The 22,538-nt window shown below is 38.4% G+C and overlaps 1 protein-coding gene across 1 annotated transcript in view; it reads left to right on the forward strand.

Annotated features, from left to right (window-relative positions):
* tti1 (TELO2 interacting protein 1) overlaps positions 1–22,538 on the forward strand; it is a 37,938-nt gene that overhangs the window by 9,977 nt on the left and 5,423 nt on the right. The window contains exons 8-13 of the mRNA XM_030139650.1: positions 42–201; positions 526–693; positions 847–998; positions 1,370–1,510; positions 1,595–1,799; positions 20,601–20,688. Coding sequence (XP_029995510.1) covers positions 42–201; positions 526–693; positions 847–998; positions 1,370–1,510; positions 1,595–1,799; positions 20,601–20,688 — 914 coding nt within the window. The remainder of the gene's footprint in view (positions 1–41; positions 202–525; positions 694–846; positions 999–1,369; positions 1,511–1,594; positions 1,800–20,600; positions 20,689–22,538) is intronic.

Genomic DNA, 22,538 nt, shown 5'->3' on the forward strand with positions numbered 1-22,538 from the left:
CCGTGTTTTCTCACTTCAGTCATATCCTTTGTGTTGGGCAGGCTCCGCGGGTGTTGACAGTGATGCTAACTCATTCGGACCACAGCCTCCTGCCTCTGGTCGGGGACATCATTCAGGATGTGCTGATGGCTCTGGATCTGAGCTACGACCACACAGCTGCTCTGTTCTGCTCTGTGCTGCACGTGCTCATGAAGGCGCTGGGTGAGATGTCTACATTCATGTAAACTCGATTCTCAGATAAGGTCAGGGAGGAGGAGGGGAAAAAAAGCATACTGAACTATCAAGACTAGAAAACACCATTTGTACCTCCTCATAGATTAGCATCTGTTGTTTTCTATAAGATATACAATGCATAGGCATCCTTTGTCTGAGGTGATTACTACATTTTGGCCACAAGTAAAGAAAACATACTTGTCTTTTATTAATAGGAAATATCTGTGAAAGTAGTGCACAGCATCAAAGATGGAGACAAAAAACTTACATTTTTTGTGTTTTTATGTGTCGTCCTGTGTTGTTTTGCTGTAGTGAGGTGGTTTCCTTCTAGTGGTGGCAGGACCAAAGAGTCTTGTAGACCCTCACAAACATGCGCAGACCAGGAAGAGCTCGACGTCCAGCAGTTCCTCATGGATTATCGCAAACAGAAAGAGCTGGCAGAAGGCATCGGAATAGAGGACGAAGACACTGAAGACATGGGTAATGTGGTCATTGTTCGCCAAGTACTTTTATTTTTGCATATTTCACTACAGGTCATGTTTGATGAAAATGAGCTGTATGATCATAAAAATAAACATTTTAAATAAGGTGTGTAGTTGTCAGTCCTTAATGACTGTCCACTGGTCTCTGCAGATGTCCCTCCTCCCACTGAGGGTGAATATTATGAGGACACTGGAGGTCCAGATGTGAAAGCAGAGCTTCCTGCCCATCTCAGCATCACTAAAGATATTATGGAACGCTGTGTTCATCTGCTGTCTGACCCAAGCCTCAAGTTGCGTCTGAAGGTGCTGTGCAAATCAACGTCAGACTTATTATAATAGTAGCCATACTATCCGACACTGGTGTCTGTTGTAGCGTGGTATTAAAAAGTCCAGTGGTGGCCAAATTGTGATATCTGCATAAAAGGAAACAGCAGTGTTAGGAGAGTAAAGTTAAGTAGATATCACAATTTGGCTGAAAATATGATTATGCTATGAGGCTATGCAAATGTTGCATGCAAACTTAATGGGTTCAATTCACTCATAACGCTTTCTTTTCATGCATGAAACCAATTAGCTGGTCTCAGAAGTTGCACATGAGCTACAATGATATGACACCAGAGACTGTGTTACGTCAGTTAAAAGTTACTTATGACCATGTGTTTGTGTGTCTTTAGGTGTTGGATGTGTTGGAGCTATGTGTGTGTGTCCTGAGTGAGAAGGAGGATGAACTCCTGCCCATGGCCCATCGCTGTTGGCCCGCCCTCCTGCAGAGACTGACCGCAGATGACCCTTTGGCGGTCCTCAGAGCCTTCAGGGTACATCACACCACTCGGACATTTGATTATACCGTCCAGCAGTTAGTCCATTATCGGGTTTTACATGCTGAGTTTGTCCACCAGGTGCTCTGTACCCTGGGGGAGACCTGCGGCGACTTCCTGAGGAGGAGAGTTTCCAAAGAGGTTCTGCCCAAGCTGAGCTCCTCTCTGGCTCGACAGGCTCCTATCAGCGCCAAGGCCGGACCGGTCTACACACACACCCTGGCTTACAAACTGCAGCTGGCTGTACTGCAAGGGCTGGGCTCGCTGTGTCAGAGGCTGGACCTGGGTAAGAGAACAGTCACAACACACACACCAAAAACACACAAAATGGGTTTATGATGAACACTCCAAAGAGGAATATAGTCACAACAAGTTACGACACAAAGCAGATAATTATCTTTAATGTTAACCACTAAGAAGAAGCAGGCAGACAGAAAGGCCTTTATGTGTTTATCATCAGTCACTTTTACACAGAGATCCCAGAAAAAAGGTGAGATGGTGATCCCACTTTTTTGCCACCATTGACCGATTTCCACAGCCAAGCCAAAGGAGTAACAGAGCTGAGACAGGCTGGACTTGTACACAGCGGACCTGCATTCCGGAATCAAAGGGGCGGTGACACAGCACAGCGTATAGTGTGACGTATAACTTGCACATCAGAAATACCCCGACCATAGTGGTGTTGCTAACCTTGTCAGAGTTGGAGTCTTTCACTGTTCCACAAATGTTAGCATGTATAGAGTCCTCCGCCCGAAGTGACAATAGCTCGCAGATCTCAGTGTCTCCCCAGTTGGACTTCTTTCTAGTCGCATTGATATGTTTGTTTACTGTACACGGCCCGCACTCATTTTAAATCCCCATGTGAGAGTGATTGGTTGTTCGTGTCTATATATGTCAGTGCATACATGTCCCTGTGATCCTCTTGAGGAAGTTTAGAAGATGAATGAATGAAAAAAAAATGCTGTAGCAGGTGAATTAACACGTCCAAAACTGTTTTACCCAAGTAACAGATCACGATAAATTGTGTCAAGCCATTTTTCATTTCGCTACGACAATAATAGCTGTTGAACACAAACACACTGGTAATTTCGAATTTACAAGTGGAAAGGATCATCTTCCCAATAGCAGGTGAAGGCAGCATTAATCTTGGAAACTTTTTATTTGTGTGGGTGGTGCAACAGTTTGTAAGATGACAGAAAAACCTTTCAAAGACCATGATACACGCTCACCAACCAAGTTTTTTCTTCTAAGATGCAATGACTTCTGTCACCACCAGAGCGCACACTTGTATAACAGTGAAAAACAGACCCTTAAGATGCCAAATGTTTTTAAAAACACAGGATCACTCATTAACTCATGAAAGTTTAACAGTGGAAACTAGTGAGCGTCAATCAGATCAGTTTTCATTCCCATCCTCTTTTCCTCCATTAAACTGTGCAGTGGTTAAGTGTGGAGTTAAGCAAACCCTCTGTCAGTGGGACATTAGAACTTAATGGGTTTTTAGTCCGCGGCTGAATTTAGTATATTTTACAGATGATGTTAAAACCAACTAAATCACCAGGACATGCAATAACCGCTGCAAGCAACAGTTCCTCCTCAAGCTCCATTAAACCACGATCAAGACAGAAACGCTGTTAAATCTGTGTAACAATCAGCAGATCAAGGAGCTGCCGCAGAGAGAGGGGGCAGTTAATTGATTAGCACAGAAATGGAATGTTTCTGACAGTTGTCTGTTTTCTGCTTGGTCTAGCTTCAGTATCACAAGTTAAAATGTTAATCCAACGTGGCCTGAGGGCTCAGTGCCAGTGTGTTTCTAATGGTAGAATTATGAGCTGATTGTCTGCTTTTTCATCAATCATTCCATTCATTAAGCAGCAAGGTTCCTGTCACAGCCACACTGGGTTCAGCTGCTGGGTTGAACCAATTTCTGATGGAGCCAATATTCAACTGGGCATGCAGGACTTCAAGTGTCTGACATTACAGTGAAGTTACTCCTTTAGAAATCTAATTTAGTGTCTCTCGGGCATATATTTGATGCCCTGTTCAGAACTGGCATTAAAATTATTACTAAATCGCACCATGGAGAGAACAAATAGATTATTCAACGTTGTCTTATGTTATGTACATGCAGAGCTCTTAAAAAGACTTAAAAGTCTCGAATTTACAGATCTACATTTAATACCTTAAAGAAGTATTTAAAAGGTATTAAATTTGATATGGTTGGTCTTAAGTTATGTTGCCATAAACTACCTTAAATGTGTCAGTTAAATGTCCAAGCTTCAAAGAAATAACATTCGTCTACTCAGTTCCACCCATTCCAACTTGACAATTTATATTGAAATTAGGAACCAATTATCACTAATTTTGCAGCCTTCAATGAGAAATGACTCAGAATGGTGGGAATCAAGACATTGGGTAAATAAATACATTTTCCTCAATTCTAGGAGTCACACATTTTTGCCAGTATGGCCATGAAATAGGCTGTGAAATGGGCATTAAGTTCTGTTCTAAGTAGACTTAAAAAGGTCTTTAAAAAGTCTTAAATTTAACTTGTAGAAACCTGTTGAAACCCTGTGGGGCAAATTGATTGTTTAGGCTTTACAACTAGATGAAAAGGTCTTATTGAGATTATTGTAGACAGCTTTGGGATTGCTATAAACCAAAGGTATCATTTGTGTACTGGTTTGTTTGTGAGTGAAAAAAAACACGGATTGCTGGTCATGCAAGTATTTTTTATATGTATTTTCTATATATTTGCACTCACACATACACAGTTAAACTAGTAGCAACTTTCATTTTGCAGGTTTTGTACAGTATTTCTCTCTACTAAGTAATGCATCTAAAATGTCCCAACACAGCAGAGGTTGTGTATATTTTGGACAACTGTTGAGCTTCATCCTGTTTGTTGGCATCTGCATCACCTGGGGTCTGTGTCGCAAAGAACAAACATACCAGGAGTGTCTTTCCATTACTATGGTAAACAAAGCCTAACAAATACAGTCATGCTCAGTTGCTGCCAGGAAGGAAAACTGGCAACAACCCACCCACTGTGTGAATGTGGAAGTTAATATTCTGATCATTATCAAATTATTTCAGGCACAGAGTCATCTGACTGTAATCAGAATAGTGTATCCCAATAAATTAGTGTGTTCTTTAGATTTATTCTTATGTTATATGAGCCATTTGGAGATTTTTTCATTTACTTTAACTCTGACACTTTTATAAAGGTCTAAAAGCATGTAAGACATGATATTAAAAACAGATATACTTTAGGGTTTTAACCAGTCCAATTATTATCCATTTTCCTCTTTTAAAAAAAGTTTTTAAGTAGGCTATTTTTCATTGTTGCTCTTGCTCTCTGCTGCTAGTTTAGTGTTTTGTCTGTACAAGTCTTCATCTGGACAGCTCAACATGTTTTTCCCCTTCGTCTCTATGCAACAAGGTTTGTGGAATCTTGTGATTGATTGGACAGTGGTCAGTAGGTGGTGGTTTTATACGTTGTTTTATATTGGTTTATTACTAGTGCAGATAGTAAGCAAACAAAGAATGGCATTCTATGTTCTCACATGCACATTTATATAACTGCACAGGCTGACACTGCAGGAAAGTGTTTGGTGACACCACATTAAGGCACGCCCCCCCCCCCGGACAACTGTAGAGTTAGCAGTGACAGTCAGGGACTGCAGTCCAGAGGGTTTCAGACACCATAAGTTGGCAAAGTCTGGGGAAGATGTTGCAGAAAACAGACAAAACAACTCCATTTACAACAGCGGTAGCTCGTGTGTTCTTTGACTTTTTAGTGTATGACATATTCTGAGCTGTGGCAGATTTTATTTACTATAAACTGCAGTAAATGTGTTATCTTGTAGCACAGAGATGTGACGGAAAATGATCTTTGAATTACAAGAAGCTTGTAGAGCAAAGGTCACCAACCCTGGTCCTCGAGAGCTACTATCCTGCATGTTTTAGATGTATCCCTCTTCCAACACACCTGATTCAAATGATAAGCCTATCATCAAGCTCTGCAGAAGCCTGATAACCACCTGTCAGGTGTGCTGGAAGAGGAAAATATCTAAAACATGCAGAATAGTAGCTCTCGAGGACCAGGATTGGTGACCCTGTTGTAGAGGGTTCTCTTATACAAGTTGTCTTTACATTTAGCTTTAATGAAAAAAATTAACTGTCTATCTTAAGTTCTATAAAACATATTGAGTGCTTGTCCCCTATTTTTAAGTTTCTGTTTTTACAACCTAACATCTTTTTACTACCTTTGTTAAAGTGTTTTGGTCCTTTAACAAAGGACCAAATCCTTTAAGTGCTCGCACTTAAAGGATTGTTTACATCTTGTTCTGTGTTTTTGAAATCGACCTAAATTCAACCTGCATAAAACACTGTAAAACAGATAGTGAAGTACATACCATGTGTGTTTTCTCAAACCAACATTCATTTATAAAGGTATGACTTGTTTGTACTGCTTATGGTCAACGACAGTGTCTTGGAAGGTTGATGTGGGCTTGTGTCTTTACATGAAGCTTGTGTTGGACTTCGTTCTGTGCTGGGAGCTGGTTGTTTTTGGATGTGAGTTAAGCTAACTCCTTTTCTACGCTAAGGCCTGTCTTGTTTGCATATGATAACACCTTGTACACTAATTTGTCTTTAGAGAATGGGTCAGAAATGGGCCACTGAACTCCTCAGGCTTACTCCACTGTTCTTCAGTCCCTCTGTTCTGAATCTGAATCACAAGACCTTTGACAATGTGCAGCATTAGCTACCGTTAGCTATGGTCACCTAGCATTAAAAAGCACAACACAGACTCCAAAGCAAAACATTTATATTTAAGCACATGCAATAGTTGATTAAAAGGCAAAAAATTTAGATAATGAATGAATTGTTGCAGCGATAAGATGTGACATTTCCATATTGATATACCTAAAACTGACTCTACATAAATTTGTCTTTGTGGGACTAATAAAGGCATATCTTATCTTATCTTGTATGTTACATATTAAGCTGACCAAACAATGTTCACTTTTTCAATGCTTGTTTAATTTGGTCATTCATCAGTAGCGCAATATTCCTTTTATTGATGTTAATGTTACTTGAATATGTCTTTAATTACAATAAAAATTGTATCATTTAGATATAAGTCACCAGTGGCGGGTCGTGTATTTCACACATGGGCCTAGAGTAGTGTTCTAATTTACTTAATCCAACTTTTAATATCAATACTAAAATCAATACTACTACACAAAAAACACAATAGCACAAGGTGATGCACCATAGACGGGTATCTCATGTAATGAGAATGAATGCCATTACTAAAGCAAGAAACCCAAGGAACACAACTCAGCAATGACGTTAAGATCTTTAGCTGTACTGTAGCTTTCATGCTGAAGCTGAGTTGTACTGTGAATGCTGTAAAGTCAGATGTTTAACAGGGAAATGAACTAGTTGCTTGTAAAGGAGAAAGTGTTTGCCCCATGTTGTTTGCTAGTATCAGCAGCAGAGGACAGTTTGTGGAGTAAATGCTCTCTTGGGCAGCCACAAATGGTGGCAGTAAGCGTTTCCACTCTTAACCACTCTCCACAAAGGGCTCTTCAGTCACTGTCAGTGCTTTCACTCTTTGAGAAGGAAAGGGAAAAAAAGAAGGTGAGAAAAGCCATCAAGTGCCCCAGCTGAGAAACCATCTGTACTCATCTCCAATAATGGAGAAAGTGACATATGCTGTTTGATCAGATTCAGATCAGCTGGCTCGAGGTTTGTCCTTTGGTACTGGCAGAGTGTTGCTACTTATTAAGAAGAAACAACCTCACTTCTAGAAAAAGCAGCACTCTGTAACCATACACTGACCTCCAAAATTGTGTAACCATGGCAACATTATAGGCTTGCCCTAGTATATTAATTTACAGAGCAACACAAGGCTTGTTTTTGCTGATCTTTAATGCTTTTCACCTTGCTGCAGTGATGAAGAGGTGTACTCTAGTGTCACCACACTGTGATGTTATTCCATATGGTGTGGTTATAAGTGCAATAGGTTTAATCCAAAATATACCTGTATTTTGACTTCCCTGTGTTGAGCTTCATAGTTTTCTCTAATTTTTTCCCCCTATTTCCAATTTTCCAGTCCCTCATGGCAGTTTGGACTAGCTTACACAAAAAGACTGTTGCTAAGTTTCCCAACTCCTTTTCATGTCAGAATCACTGTACCTTGGGTTTAGGGTATAGGATCTTTGTCACTGAGCCTGTTTACATGACCATAAATATCTGACAACTGGGAGTAATTAGATATTTGTCGTAATCAGATCTGACGTGTTTACATGCACTTCAGAAATGTGATAATCAAAACATGTTAGTTTAGATCTTTCTGTCCATTATTGGGTTTCTGTTGGAGCACATACACACACAGTGATGGTAGAATCAAACTGCTTACATTTGACTATGTTACTCCGGTTTTGTATAATTTATTTACACATGCGCAGATATAAAAGAAGGAAATAAATTAGATTAACAGGTATACATGCATGAAGACAATGGAATATTGGGGAGAAATCAAGATGTGTTAATCTGATTTCTCATAATCCGATTACTGCCGTTATCTGATAAAACATCAGATTATACTCTTTACATGATCACTAATAATCTGATAACTCCACTAATCACATAATGATCAGAGTATTACTGTGAACGTAAATGGGCTCAGTGGGAGACAAACACTGGTTTGCAGTAGTCAGGTGTTTAGCAGCTGGATCCAAGTATTAGGTAGGTGGTCATTCATCTGTCATGGTACATCTGAACTTTATGGTTTTCATGTGACAAAAAGCAGATTCAAACTGGTTGTTTTTCTCATTAGGTGGAATTGGTAGTTTAGTTATATTAGTCAAGATTGGTCTTGAGAATGGTCTCTCAACTGTTTGAAAGTGTCATTACCATCTTGGAACTAACCAAGGCGACTCTGGATTTCACTACAACACTGGTCAAGACCACACCTGTTTCCCACAAGGCTCTTGAACCAGGTCAGTTTAGAGCTCAGTGCACAATGGTGCTCAGTATGGAAATGCACATCCCCATCTGCCTCAACTTTTTTGTCTGTCTCAGTGTTTTCTAAATTCTTTTTATTTGTTGTTGCATTCAAGTGAAACCAGTTTGCTCTAACTGTTCCTTAAACTCAGTAGATACTAAATTGACATCAAACACTGTTTAGTCAACATTTATTTCTCATTACCTCCGCCAGGAGGTATTGTCATCACTTTGCTTTGTGTGTTTGTGTGCATGTTTGTTTGTTAGGAAGATAACTAAAAAAGTTATGGATGGATTTTCATGAAATTTTCAGGAAATGTTGATACTAGCACAAGGAAAAAATGATTACATTTTGGTGGTGATCGGGGGCAGCAGATCTGTCTTGGGGGAGGTCTGCGCTCTCTGAGTGCTTTTCTTTATTGTCCTGTGGTTTCTTAGACTTCTACATTGTTGTCATCACCTCCATACCCCTGCCCCCATTTCTCAGTCGCTATTCTTCCGACACATTTCAAATTTTACACACGTCATTTATCACTTAGGAAGATGCAGTGTACGGTTTGATTTTGGAATTAAAATTTTTGATTTGTTTTTTTTTACAAATTTTTTAAAAGTTTCTGAAAAGGTTGAAAGGTAAGCCTCAAAATGAATCCCTAGGTAGGTAGGGTATCAGTGAGCAGGAGGGGCAAACTGTTGCGCCACTGGGGTATTAGTAAGCTCTGCTACTTTTTTACTTGTTCACATTGTAATGCACATATACTCTATGTTCCAACTGGGAACCAAAGTTCCAGGTTCTGAGTTGATTTTTGATTGAAATGCTCTGAACAAGTCTAAATTAGGTTCACGAACCAGAACGACAGCATTTGTACAGTGGTGGAACAGAGTTATGTGTGGCTATCACTGAACAGTCTGTTCATTGGCAGGTTTAGTGGTAAATGTCTTCATGGTGATTTGATGTAAAAATTTCTTTTTCAAATACAGCTTCGTCACCTTCTTCTACAAGGCACTTGCTATCATCTAGACACAGTCATTTTCACAGTAATCCCAAATGGTACTGTCTCTGGACTTTATGTGCCACAATGCTAGGGATGTGTGGATTGGCAACAACCAAAGCAGCATGAGACATGCTGCCAACTGCTGGCATAGAAGTGGCACAGCTAAAAACTTGGAAGACAGATTTCTGTATCCGACCAAAACACTAGGTTTAGGTATAAAAAAAATAGACATTTCTTTACAACTGTAGTTTATTTTAGCTTTGTAAACACAATGCAATTATTGCAATACTTTTCTGTTGCCTTGTTTTGCTTCTTATTTTAATTAAATAATATTTTTTCTCACATAGTCTTCAGGCATAGACTGCATCTTAAGACTGCATGAGACAGTCTGTCATTGCATAGCTTGTAAATTGCTGCAGGATTGTTCCTCTGTTCAGCCATGGGTGTTCACTGCCATCCTCTCCACCAAACGGCCTCCTTTCTAAGTTACCTGTCTTTGCTGTCTTTTCTTGGCATATCAATCATACAATAAACATTACAAGGTTGAGGAAATGAAGAAAAAAATCCTCCTGTTTTGGGTGAAAATATCTGGTTTTCAGTTAGCTATATCATTGTTTGTGCAATAAATCTGCAAGTGTTTTCAGTACAGTAGCTCTGTTAGCTCAGTGGGTGATTTAGTAAGCTTCCTCTGGACATTTCAAAGTTGAGAAATTTGCACATATTAATCACTGTTTTATTTCCATTATTTAAACAGATTTTAACACAAAGTGAATTAAAAAATGCCCACCTTTCCCAACTGATACCTATATCCATAGCTACAGTTTTAAAGGTGCGGGAGACTTTCGTGACCAATTTTTCATCAAATCTGTAAAACCCCAGTCATAGCCTAAGTATCAGGAATCTGTAAGTCTTTCTGTGATTACTCACCTGAATCTCTTACATCACAGAGAACAATTTCTTAGTGCCATCCACCATAAACAAACAATGTGTTTACAAACAGAGCTGAGAGGTAACTCGGGCATCTTCAGAATTTTGTCGTGACATGCTTTGTGGGAAACGGAGGTTCGCGCAGCGACAACTGCTGCAGACACAACATGGAAACGGCAGGAGCTCCTTTCCCTCTATGCACATTCCTCCAGCCGTTTCCGCATTTCAGCCGTTTCCGCGTCGTGTTTGTTTCATCCATATAATATCATATGGTTGTGCTGCCGCTGTCAGGTGGCTGCGCAAACCTCCCTTATACCTTACCTCCTCTATAGCTCTAATAATGCATTTGAGGTACTGCAAAAAAAAATTGTAAATGCTCCATAAAAATGGACACGAGCATGCTCAAATCAATCATGCACTATGTAACATTCGAGTCGAATGTTGCATAGCGCACCATCAATTACAATTAAGCAATTTGCCACTTGACTGACCTCAACAAACTTTCATCAACAAAACCAGTAAATGGCAGATGTGACAATAGATTGTATAAATAGATGAACAACACAATGCTGCGTCATGTAAAAATAAAACCTAAATTTATTAGATGCGGTCATGTTACTGGAAATTAAGTCTGTGCAGTAGAGATGGGAAGACTTTGCATCTGCCCTTGGAACATCATCATCGTTTTTTCGCAACTATTGGTTGTTACAGGTTACTGGTTATTTCCATACCACAGTGCCATAGTTACATCCCATGCACCTTTTTTTATCAGTATCTCTGTGAGATTTTGTGTGAGGTTTTTTATACAGCACTAATTGTTTTTGCGGCTAAACAGAACAGAGCTGCTAAATGAATTTTCATTCTTCCTGCAACAGTGACAATAAAGATCTATTCTATTCTATTCTGTTCTGTTCTGTTCTGTTCTGTTCTGTTCTGTTCTATTTACAGTTATCAGTTACCCACTTTATGTCGAGATTAATGCAGATTAAAAAACTGACAACTTGAACACAAATCAGCCTAATAAAAGTTAGCTAAAAAAACCTGAAAAAATTGGGAAACAATTAAATGAATGTCTGCTTTGAGTTTTTGCTTTGACCCATTAATGTGTTATGGGATGAGATTTAAGATCTATACTGCAGTTGACCACCAGGGGGCAGTGTGCTGTGTTGTCACTATGTCCATCATTACCTAATGTATGTGGCCACACATAAAACAGTCTGGTTTGAAATTCAGACACTGGCGCTACAGAGTTTGACCCGAGAGTGGATGTGAGGAATTGAGATTTGTCAAAGTTGCGATCGTCTTGCATCCACTCGACCGGTTGTTTGCATCACCGGTTTGGCAGCCCTGTTGTAACCAGCCGTGACTCCACATGAGAGGAAAAATGAATCCTTTTCTGCAGCTGCTGTTGAGGCCATTAGGGATGAAATGATACATTCAGCTCATACTGGCTTCTCACTTTGATATTAACGTAGCATGTCAAACAAATTCAGTAAGAAGAAGCCATAACTGGAAACTGTTTGTATAGGTCTATGTGGGAAAAAAAGACAGCTGCTTATTTCTGTAGGTTCACTTTATTTATTTATTTTGTATTTTTTGTACTAAAGGTTCCAAAGCACAAATCTATTGCTTGGAGTCATCAGCTGGAAACTGTGATTACCTCCCACCTCCCAACGTTTTGTTCTGCTTCTTTACTACCACTGATAGTGAATGCACCCTGGTAGAAAAACTAAAAATAATCTATTCTAGATGGAATTTTTTACTTAGTGGTGAAGCCACATTAGGATGAATTTAAAAGATGTATGAACTGAAAAGTTCAGTTCAGTTTATTTTGAATATACAATAAAAATAAAAAAAAACTAATCCTACATTAGTGACTAGAAAGAAAACAGATTTCAAGAAAACATGAAAACTTATAAGAACATGAACTGACTTGATTTGCATATTGGGAAAGAAGTGGGAGGAGTGGGTGTAAACTTATTTAATCCCACCCCTTCTCTAGACAACAGTCAATCATTTACCTTCCTATCAGTATAAGGCTGTGTGGAAAAATAATTCCCTTGAATCTTTTTGTAAATTGTCAATTACATTGTCATTTTCACAAAAATACACATACATATCATGGTTTATTAGTCGTCACAGCAGATGTTAGGCTCCAAAAACTGCTTCTGGAAACAGCAGAATCATACCTTGTTTGTGGACACAGTGCAGTTTTATTTAGACTCACTTTGGTAAAGCTTTGGGGAGTTTAGGCTTTAATTACCATTAATGGGGGTACGTTAAGTGAAGACACAGGCACAGATATTATAATTATTAAACTCAACACTTACCCCCATTCCACAAGGCTGGCTTAAAGCTAGTGCCCAATCTTGAAACAGCTCTTTGTGTTTCGACCACCATAGAACCAGCTCAGTGTTAGGAAATCTGGTTTGTCCAATACTTTGTTGGTCTAGTATCAAGAACTGCTCATGTCAGGGGTGGGAGGTGGCTCTGTCTTGTCCCACAGAATCAACAAAAGCAAATATTGTGTAGCATCTAGTATCCTTAAACCAAAGCACAACTGTATGTGAGAATACTGTAGAAGTATAGATACTGAAGATAGGGAACTGGATGTTTAAGCTTTGATGGTGTAGAATATTCAGACTCAGTTAATTTGGTTGTGTTTCAGTGTATAAAACTTTTCTGACCCTTTTTCATCTATAACTGTCACCACATGGGCTCAGGATTAAAACACTACAATATGCAGTTACATTTGTGGATGTAACTTATATCCACAAATACCGTTTAAAATGTGATTCATCATGAGCCACAGTAGTGGCCAAAGTTATTAGGACACTTAACCTATTTAAGAGGTTAGTGGGTTTTTTGTTTTTTGTTTTTTCCATGAAAATACCCATAAAGCTAATGAAACATCTACAAAGTCATCATTATGCTCGATAAACTATAGAGTAGATCCATCATGAGGATATTTGGGTCATTGTTGTGGTTTAACTGATGCTGATGGTGAGTGTTTGGACACAGCTGTGATTCTGTTGAATGTACAAGGCCAATAAAAACAAGACTCATTTCATCTGATGTTTGTTGTGGTTCATGAACAATATGAAATGAAATCATGATTTGGAGTCAAAACAAATGGTCAATATTTTCAGATCTGTTATGTCAATAATTATGTTTAATATTATATCAGAATATTTGACTTTATTATTAGATAATTTTTGTAAAATTACCTAAGATTTGGGATCTAAACTTTTGATATACAGGTGCTGATTAGTTTTTTTTTTAACAATTTATTTATTTATTTATTGGAAATACTTATCAAATCTAATTAAATGGCCAAATATGAATCTATAGTTAAGTTTATTTGGTTTTATTAAATACTTTTAGTAAGTATATACATTGGTTTAACTTGTATCAATATCAACATAATTTTAAACTATATTGCAAAATATATAATTAATATGTATATAAGTACTTAACAAGTTATATAAATATATAAAAATAAATATAAATATCCTATATTATCTTAAAAACATTTCAATTTAAGATTTGCTACACAGTGCAAAGAACTTGGTCTAAACATTTACTGAAAGACCTTTTTTCCTCCCTCTTTTTTATTTTATTTTCTGTCAAACTCTTTCATGCAATGACAGGCTGACCTCCCTTTGTCTGTACATTGTTGTTCTTGACTTTTGTGGTTCGTCTGCCTTTCCAGACACCTTTGTTACTGGAGGTTTATTTAATGTCTCTGCTGCCTTATGTGTTTCTGGCCCTTCATTGATTCCGTCTGTTTGCTTTGGGACTTTGTAAACATTTTTGTGGAAATAACAACAGATGAAATGCCACATTTGGCTTATAGGTATAATATCAGTATGCAGTGACATACACCAGGTTCACTATAATAAAAGCTGCAGCTGCATGTTTATGTTGTGCTTTTGGCCTCTAGCCTCGCTGTATTATTAGAGGCGTGATCACCAAAGCCCTTAACTGCTTAAAAATACAAATAAAAAAAATATATTGACCTTGAATAAATCTACTACAGCCTTCAGTAGGAGGGTGGACATTTCACATGAATGGCTGGTTTATCAGTTTATCGTTTCTGTTTTTATTATGAGAAATGTCCTTTGTTACACATCATTCCACATCTGTCTGCTTCTTATTGCAACTTTTCAATTTATCATGTTTTTTTGTTAGTTAAGGTTTTCATTTTAATTTTAGGCTTCTCCTAAAATCAATAAGATACCCCTTCATCTGCAGTTTTCATTTCAACATTGGTCTACTGACACATCCTATGGTAAAAGTGAAACCAGAACAGATCAGAAAGATCTCTGCTTTTTGACATTAGAGGAAATTAATACCTAGTTTTAGTTCCAATTTGAAGCATAAACGATAAGACAAAAAGCTAAATTTATAATTCTATAAAGTGTTCTATTCTGAAAAGGCTGAAATCATGTAACTCCATCTACATTTTCTTTCATTTTCATTATTTGAATTGCAAGTATGGGTGTATCACTGTATCTGTCAGGCAAGTTGTCATTTATCTTCCAATTTAATGCATTTTGTCATTGTAATGAGATTTGCATGCAGTATTTTGCTGGACAGCCTCTATCTTTGATCTACCCAGGAACTTGTTGTTATGATGGGTTAAACCACTAGGTAAAGTCTTCTCCATCACATCCCAAAGGTCCTCACTGGGGTTCAGGTCTGGATTCTGTGGTGGTCAGTCCATATCTCATGCTCCTGAACCACTTCTTAAATAATTTGACCCATATAAATCCTGGTCGTTATCATCTCATATGTCTGTGTCATCAGCAAAGAAAGAAATCTACTGATGTCTTGACCTGCTCATTCAATTTATTCAATTCATTCATTTTATGGACTTATAACATTACTGCACCTAGACTTGACCAACTGAACCACCCCCAGATCATACCACTGCCCTCACAGGCTTGAACTGTAGGTACTCTCCATTTTGAAATGGTGAGTACACTGTAAATCTAAAAGCCTTATTGTTAGCTACAATATGCTAATACCTGCTTTGTTGTTATTAGTACATTTCAGCCTATTTAAAGTCAAATCAATCAAATTTTCATTATATAGCGCCAAATCATAACAAAAGTTGTCTCATGACACTTTACATCAAGACCAGACAGTCCAGAAAGTGTGCTAATTACTGTACTAAGCTAAGATCTAAGAGCTAGATACATACAGTAACTAACATTTTGAGTCTGACATCTTTTAGCTAGCATCATCATTATCATCATTATTATTATAATGATGTTTAACTTTAAGCATTTACTTTGCATTTGTCTGCGTCAGGAAGACAGTATTTTAATGTATTGTTGGCTAGGTTTTATAATGATCAGAAAGTGTAGCAGTGTAGTCTGTACTGTATTTTGTGTTTTACTAAACCAGTTAGGATAATGGGGTGAAAAAGTATGACCAAGCTTGTATGATTTCCGGTTTTGCAGAGTGGATTCCCACTGCATCATGATCAGCTAGCCTACATATAAATGTCAGAAACCTAATTCCTGTCAGATGTCAGAGTTTTAAATTGAAAGGAGCATCATGGAGACCAGCTGCTTTTACTTGAAACAGGTAATAATTGGATGTACTTCTGGTTTCATAGTTTCCTTTGTTAAATGTTAAATGACACCATCTGGCCACTCAGTCCAGCTCAGAAGGTGCCCTCCATGGAGAATGTGATGTCATAGCATCCCCTTTAAAGCTATACCTACCGATGTGGCAGTTCACACAGCACTTAGTGAAAATTTGAACATGAACAACCCACTTCCCTCCAAAGCCCCGCCTGCTTCCCCCTGCCTGAGCTCTGAGGCTCCCCTCCTCTCACCTGACGCTCACGGTGGAAGCAGAGGCGGAGGTCCAGTCTGCTTTGGCGTGGTCTGTGGACCCCTCCCTCAGCAGTCAGATACATCATCCACCTGCAGCACAGCAGCAGCTCCTGTTTCATCTGGAGACCCTGTATTCAAGGGTCTGGTCTGTGCAGCACTGGATCATTGTCTTCACTGCACGTGCCCAAGCGATGGGCGCATGCACTGTGAGCGCACAGACTCCGCGAAATTTCCGTGGACATTTGAGGTTTCATAGTCCATACATTTATCATCCTTCATCATCCTACATTACGTGACACCAAGTACATGTACGTGTATGAGTCCCATGGTCATAAAAGCTGAGCTTTGTGCAGACCTTTCTGTTGAGTCAAGTACACCTGACTCCCAGACTTTATCTCCATCCTTCATTCACCAGACTCTGACTGCTGCAGTCGGGGTTTTCTGTTTGTTCCCCTTGGTTGTTGTTTCTGTTAATAAATTCGTTCTTTCCCTTCAACACCGGGCATTTGTGTCCTGTCCGTTCACAGCCTAGACAGGAGACTGCGGTCAGTGACGGGGAGCAGCGTGAGTGAAACGTCAGATTCAGAGGCACCGGTAGCGGATGTGGGATGGCGGTAATAGATGACTGACAGGAGGCTCAGCCAGGCTCGGCCAATTATTTTATTCGGACCAAATGAAATAATTGGTCAGACTTTTATCAGAAATATATGAGAATTAAACATTTTTGAGTTTCAAAACCTGGTGGATTTCTTTTACATTTTAGTTTGACACACGCTTATTAGGAGCATTTTAAGATGACAAAAGAAAAGTGTAAAAATGCCACATCATACATCCCATAGGGAAATTCTACATTGGCATTTTACCCATCCAATACAAGCAGCATCTGGCAGTAGTACTTAGAAGCAGCGCTGAAACGATTATCAATTAATCAGCTTAAAATCAATTTTAAAAATTATTCAATCACAATTTTCCTGAATCAAAGCTTTGTTTCCTTAATTTCACGGCCATTAAACTGTTGTGTTTCACACAGACAATTATTGTGACGCACATGATGCCAGGATCAACACAAAGTTGTATGTTAGTTCCATCTTAAATTGTTAATAAGTTGGATACAAATTAGGGATGGAAAGGTTACCCGATACATACCGATACACCAACACGCACGTGTACGATCTGATGGCACTGGTAGAGGAGCGGCGAGTGAATGAAAATTTTGGAATGATATCGACATGCATTGGTTATTGAATGTTTGTATTAATAAAATTTGATCCATTCAATAGAATATATTTTTACTTGCATTTAAAAGTGTTACTATTTATTTGGATAAAGTTAATGTGTGCTGCAGATGTGTACACTGCACGTTATAGTATGACCTCCGCAGATGCACTGTGGCACATGCACCGTGGATGAATTGATTCGGCGAGGGAGCAAAATGTTAGGATTTCCCCCTTTTTACATCTTAGTTTTCTTCACCATATCTAAATATCTGGGATTTTTATCTTTATTTTAACTCTACTAAAATGTGGAGAAAATATACCTAAAAGGAAGAAACGAAAGAAATCCTTTTTAAAATGTGTTGGTAAATTCTAATTAATACTTTATTTATGAGGAAAAAGTTACAACACCCTTGGCTTCATTATTTAAAAAATAGAATCCTGACAAAGCCTCTCTAACAATCTTCAGCTGGTTTGTACCTGACCAGGTTCATTCAATCTGCATTTTAGGCTTTGGAAGGAACAGTGAACAGAAGAGTGTCCCAACTTTTCCTCCCAAATATATTGAATTTACCAACATATTTTAAAAACCATTTATTTAGTTTCATCTCTTTTGGTATATGTGCTCCATATCTTAGTACTGTTATAAAAAAACATTGAATCCCAGATATTTATATGGTAAAGAAAACAAAGATTTTAAGGGGGCATCCTAACTTTTTCACCTAACTGTATGTGAGGAATGTCTGAAATTACACAAAAGCCAGTTTGAAAAGTCATGGTTTCATTTAAATAAATAATCAAGCTCATTGAATTGTGCTGCATATTCTCTTCCAAGAGTGAATGTGTTGAATCAGAATGTGCTTAATTGCTGTGTATTGTAATGTGAGTGTGAATTGTATCACATCGCGAGATGCCACACATGTATCTTAAATATATTAGATCGGAGATGCTGCATTGAGATGCGTATTGTATCTGCATTGCAGTGCACATATTATTTGTAGATGTCATTGGACTTGTTTGTTGTTGTTTATATCTTTAATTATTTTTAGACTTTTATACTTTTTGTGGTTGTCGTTTCAGCTCGTTCTGGAATAAAGGACAAGTTTGTTTGTTTTTTTTACCTACTCAAATAATCATTTAATCAAATCAAAGAAAATAACTGATTAATTTATTACAAAAATAATTGATAGCTGCTGCTCTACTTAGCAGCCTTTGAAGGCACTCAGAGAGTAACTCCAGATCTTTATCAACAGCGTGGTCAAGGGCAGTGACAGGAGAATTTACCCATATGTTCCTGTTTTTAATGGTGGAGGAAACTCAACACAGATAATCCAGACCTACAGGGAAGCGTTACTTCCCTCCTCCACTGTGCTTTTATATCAAGATATTTTTTGTCATGCTGTCTAGCCCTTATTGCAAAACTGATAAGTATGAAATGTAACAAATAAAAAAAAGAAAACCTACAAATATACTTATGTCTTTGCCATCCCTGTTGTTGATGTATCCTACATGCTCTTTACTTCTTTCACGCTGTCCCCATTCATATGAGGAGAAGAAGGACGTTGGAGGCTGAGATGTGAATGTGAAAGAGCAGGAGGGAAACATGGCAGCCGCCGTACTCGTGTGAATACCGATTTGGCTCCAGCTTACCTCTGGGACGCCTGCAGCAAGCCAATTACCAAGACTCAGTCACAGAGAGGGGAAAGACAGAAACGCACATTGACTGAAGCAAATAACACATTTCAGCTCCAGCTCTAGCTTTAGCTCCCGTCCTGCCCTTTTTTTTAATTCATTTGCCACAAAATTTAACAGCACCTGGCCTCCCCCTCTTTAGTATTTCTTACTTCAGTGTTCCCCCTCTGAGCATCTTGATTCCACAAAAGACTACAGGCTATAAGTGCAGCGGTAGAAAGAGGGGAAGAAAAAAGGATGAAAGAGGTTGCTAAATAATCCCATTTAACTCTGAAATGTGCACTGCTGCTTTTATTCTTGACACACAGCGAGCAGGCCTGGTTCAAGCCGAGTGTGGGTTGAATTGGCAAATAGAGTAAGCACAGTGGGGAGAGAGACGTGTTTTGAAATGAGGCTTGAAAGGCTGCCCAGTTTGCAGCTTTGGGAATCGGCAAATGTCTGCCGGGAACGTAGGGATGGAGGGAGCACTGGGGAGATGAAAGAGCGGGAAGAGGCCGAAGTCAGGAGGATGAGCAGGGAACGTTATGAAAGGTAGAAGGTATATGAAACTGCAGAGAGCGAAGGATGGTGAGGGAATGGAGGTTAGCCCCCTTTTTCCACACACATCCACTCCTCAGAAGTGGAAGAGTGGATGTGTGAAATCCAGAGATGTGGAAACAGCCTGCTGTGAGATTTTTTTCCCTCAGCCATCTCAGCAGTTTCTCTCAGCTCATTAAGAGTAAGAAAACGGTGAAGTCCAAGCACGATCCATCTTTTTTTTCCCCCCATCTTTTATCTTGTCCTGACATTCTTTTTTATCTGTCCTTCTCCTCCCTTTTCAATATCTCCTGAGGTGTCGTCGTGAATGTACAGGTTGGATCTTTCTCATGTTTAGTGGGATTAAAGCACACTGAATATGAATAGATTCCTCAAACCATGACTAACACATTACAGAAAAACCTACATACTATATGAAGTAATGACGTCATTCTTATATTTTTGTGCCTTTTGATTTAAGTAGTTGAATATAAACTAATAAAAATTAAAAAAAAAAAAAAAAAAAAAGACTTAGTATAAAATAGTTAGATCTGCTGAAAATAATGCCATTGTTCCTGACTCAATAAATTAATTTGCAGAATTCTGTCAAGTTCTTGAAATGTGGAGGCGGTGAAATGTTCTCTTCAATTGTTCTGTGGTTTGCACCATTTTGACATTTTCAAGTACATTCACACTTAATCTTTGTCATAAACCAGGTCAGATGTGGTGTCCAAAGACGTGAAACCAACATAAAAATCAAGTTTTTAAAAGATTGTTGACTTTCTGATTCCTATTTGCTACCGACCCATATATACAGCAGATAGTGTGCATATGTGTTTTACGACAGGTCTGTGAATGCACCACTGTTTGGTTTTCTCAGGTGAGGCTGACTTGGACGCTGTTTGTGAAGCCTGTCTGCCCTACCTGAGCTGTAGACAGCCGGTTCAACTCCAGGAAGCCTGTCTGAGGTAAGTGTTGGCAAAGAAATGATGTGCTTTTATGTGTTTTTAAAGTTGCACCAAATGATAATTGTGTTTCGGGTCATTCACTTCTGCAGTTTTTAAGAGCACTAGAGGTGTTTTAGCTTCTGTCATTGTTGAGATGTGGATGTTTGGGTCCTCATGGGTTAATCTAGTTTACATTTATTTTTAATTTAAAATTCCAAATGATTGCTTCTATGACACTGGGTACATTTTGGTACATGGCACTTTGCCAGCTTTTTAGACCCAATAATAAAAGAGAAATTTAGACATATTTCCCCCCAGGATGTTCCTTATGATGACCTCAGATAAATGCAAAAAAAATTATACTCTTGCTCTGAGCCTTCCCAAAATTAATGAATTTTTTGTGAAATATTTGGGCCAAAATAGGACCAAATTTGGGGCAGGAAAAACTACCTAGGTGTCAGTGCATTTTATCTTGAAAACATGGCTTGAAATGGTCTTATATAGCACTAAAAATAAAGACAATGTGTTAAATTTGACAATCCTAGTTATTTTTCTAACCCAGACATGCTGGTTTTTCATGAATTGGCAGTCTCATTCCAGGTTTTGTATGTAACCTATCGTGCCCACTTAAGTTACACGCAGACCCTGCCCATTTAAACACATAGAAATCGCAAATGATTTTTCAACAGCAGTCATTTTTGTGAAACACTCTGCCTTGCATAATTAGTTCAATTCCCAAAACATACCTGTAAGAGAATAAAGAGATATTTAAAAAAAAAAATAGTAGCGTGTATTTTTCGTGTCCTTTGACCATGTTACATACAGATTTTTGTATTAAATATAATGTAAAATAATATAAAAATGTGTTTTATCTGAAAAATAGTTTCTGTTTTATCTCAGTAAATATTTATTTTTAAAATAGACCCAAAGTGCTTCCAAACTTGCTTCATAACATTAGTCTACATCTGGTTTGAAATTTTAGCCCCCATGTCCTGTTTTTAGGGACCAGTTTCATAGAAGAACTCATATTAATCCTCTGACTTGGTGGGGTATCAGTGAGCAGGAGGGGCGAGGGTATTAGTAAGCTCTGCCTACTTGTTCACTCGTAACCATTTTACCCCTCCCTAGTATGTAACATGGGTATTTAGCAGTCAGAACATGCCTTTCATCATTTTGTTTTTTGAAGAGTATCTGTATCAGTCATCTGAGTGGTGCATTTATCAGTCGTGTTGGATATTATCTGTCAGACACGCTGTTTGTCATCATTTCATTCAATATTATTTCACTACTACTACTCAACTCCTCTGCTGCCCAAGGACGAAGTCAAAGAAACATTAACATCAGTAACAAACACAACATTCTGTTTTGGGGACTGAGTTTATATGCCATCCTCTGGTGGCTCTTGTTTATAATGTAAATCTAGTTTAAGGCCCATTTCTGCTCAGTGCTAATATTCATTCACAGAGAGTTCTATTCGTCCTCTGCGTTTATTACGTCTCTATTTCTATCCATCCTTGGGGAGTTTGCGGATGTGAAACCAAATGGAGAAAACGAAGCAGTACCACCGGGAACCACAGGGGCAGTGTTGACTGCATTTATTGTTACTTTATTGAAGAACATTTCCTGAAGTAAGCAAAATAAGGCAATATGTCAGTTAGTGTCATCACAAATTTATTGATTATTATCTTATCTCCATACCAGGGTTAGACAGACAGACAGTAACATTTGTTTGTCATCCTAACCCTTTAGCCCCTGAGACATTATTTCAATGAAACATGCTGCTGTGAATTTGTGTCTGTTTCAGGTTCATAAAAGCTGCTGTGAGTATGTGTTTGTGCTCCTTTTCTTCAGTGGTTTTGTTCTACTATGTG

The sequence above is a fragment of the Sphaeramia orbicularis genome, chromosome 7 (assembly GCF_902148855.1).
Source record: "Sphaeramia orbicularis chromosome 7, fSphaOr1.1, whole genome shotgun sequence".
NCBI lineage: Eukaryota > Metazoa > Chordata > Actinopteri > Kurtiformes > Apogonidae > Sphaeramia > Sphaeramia orbicularis.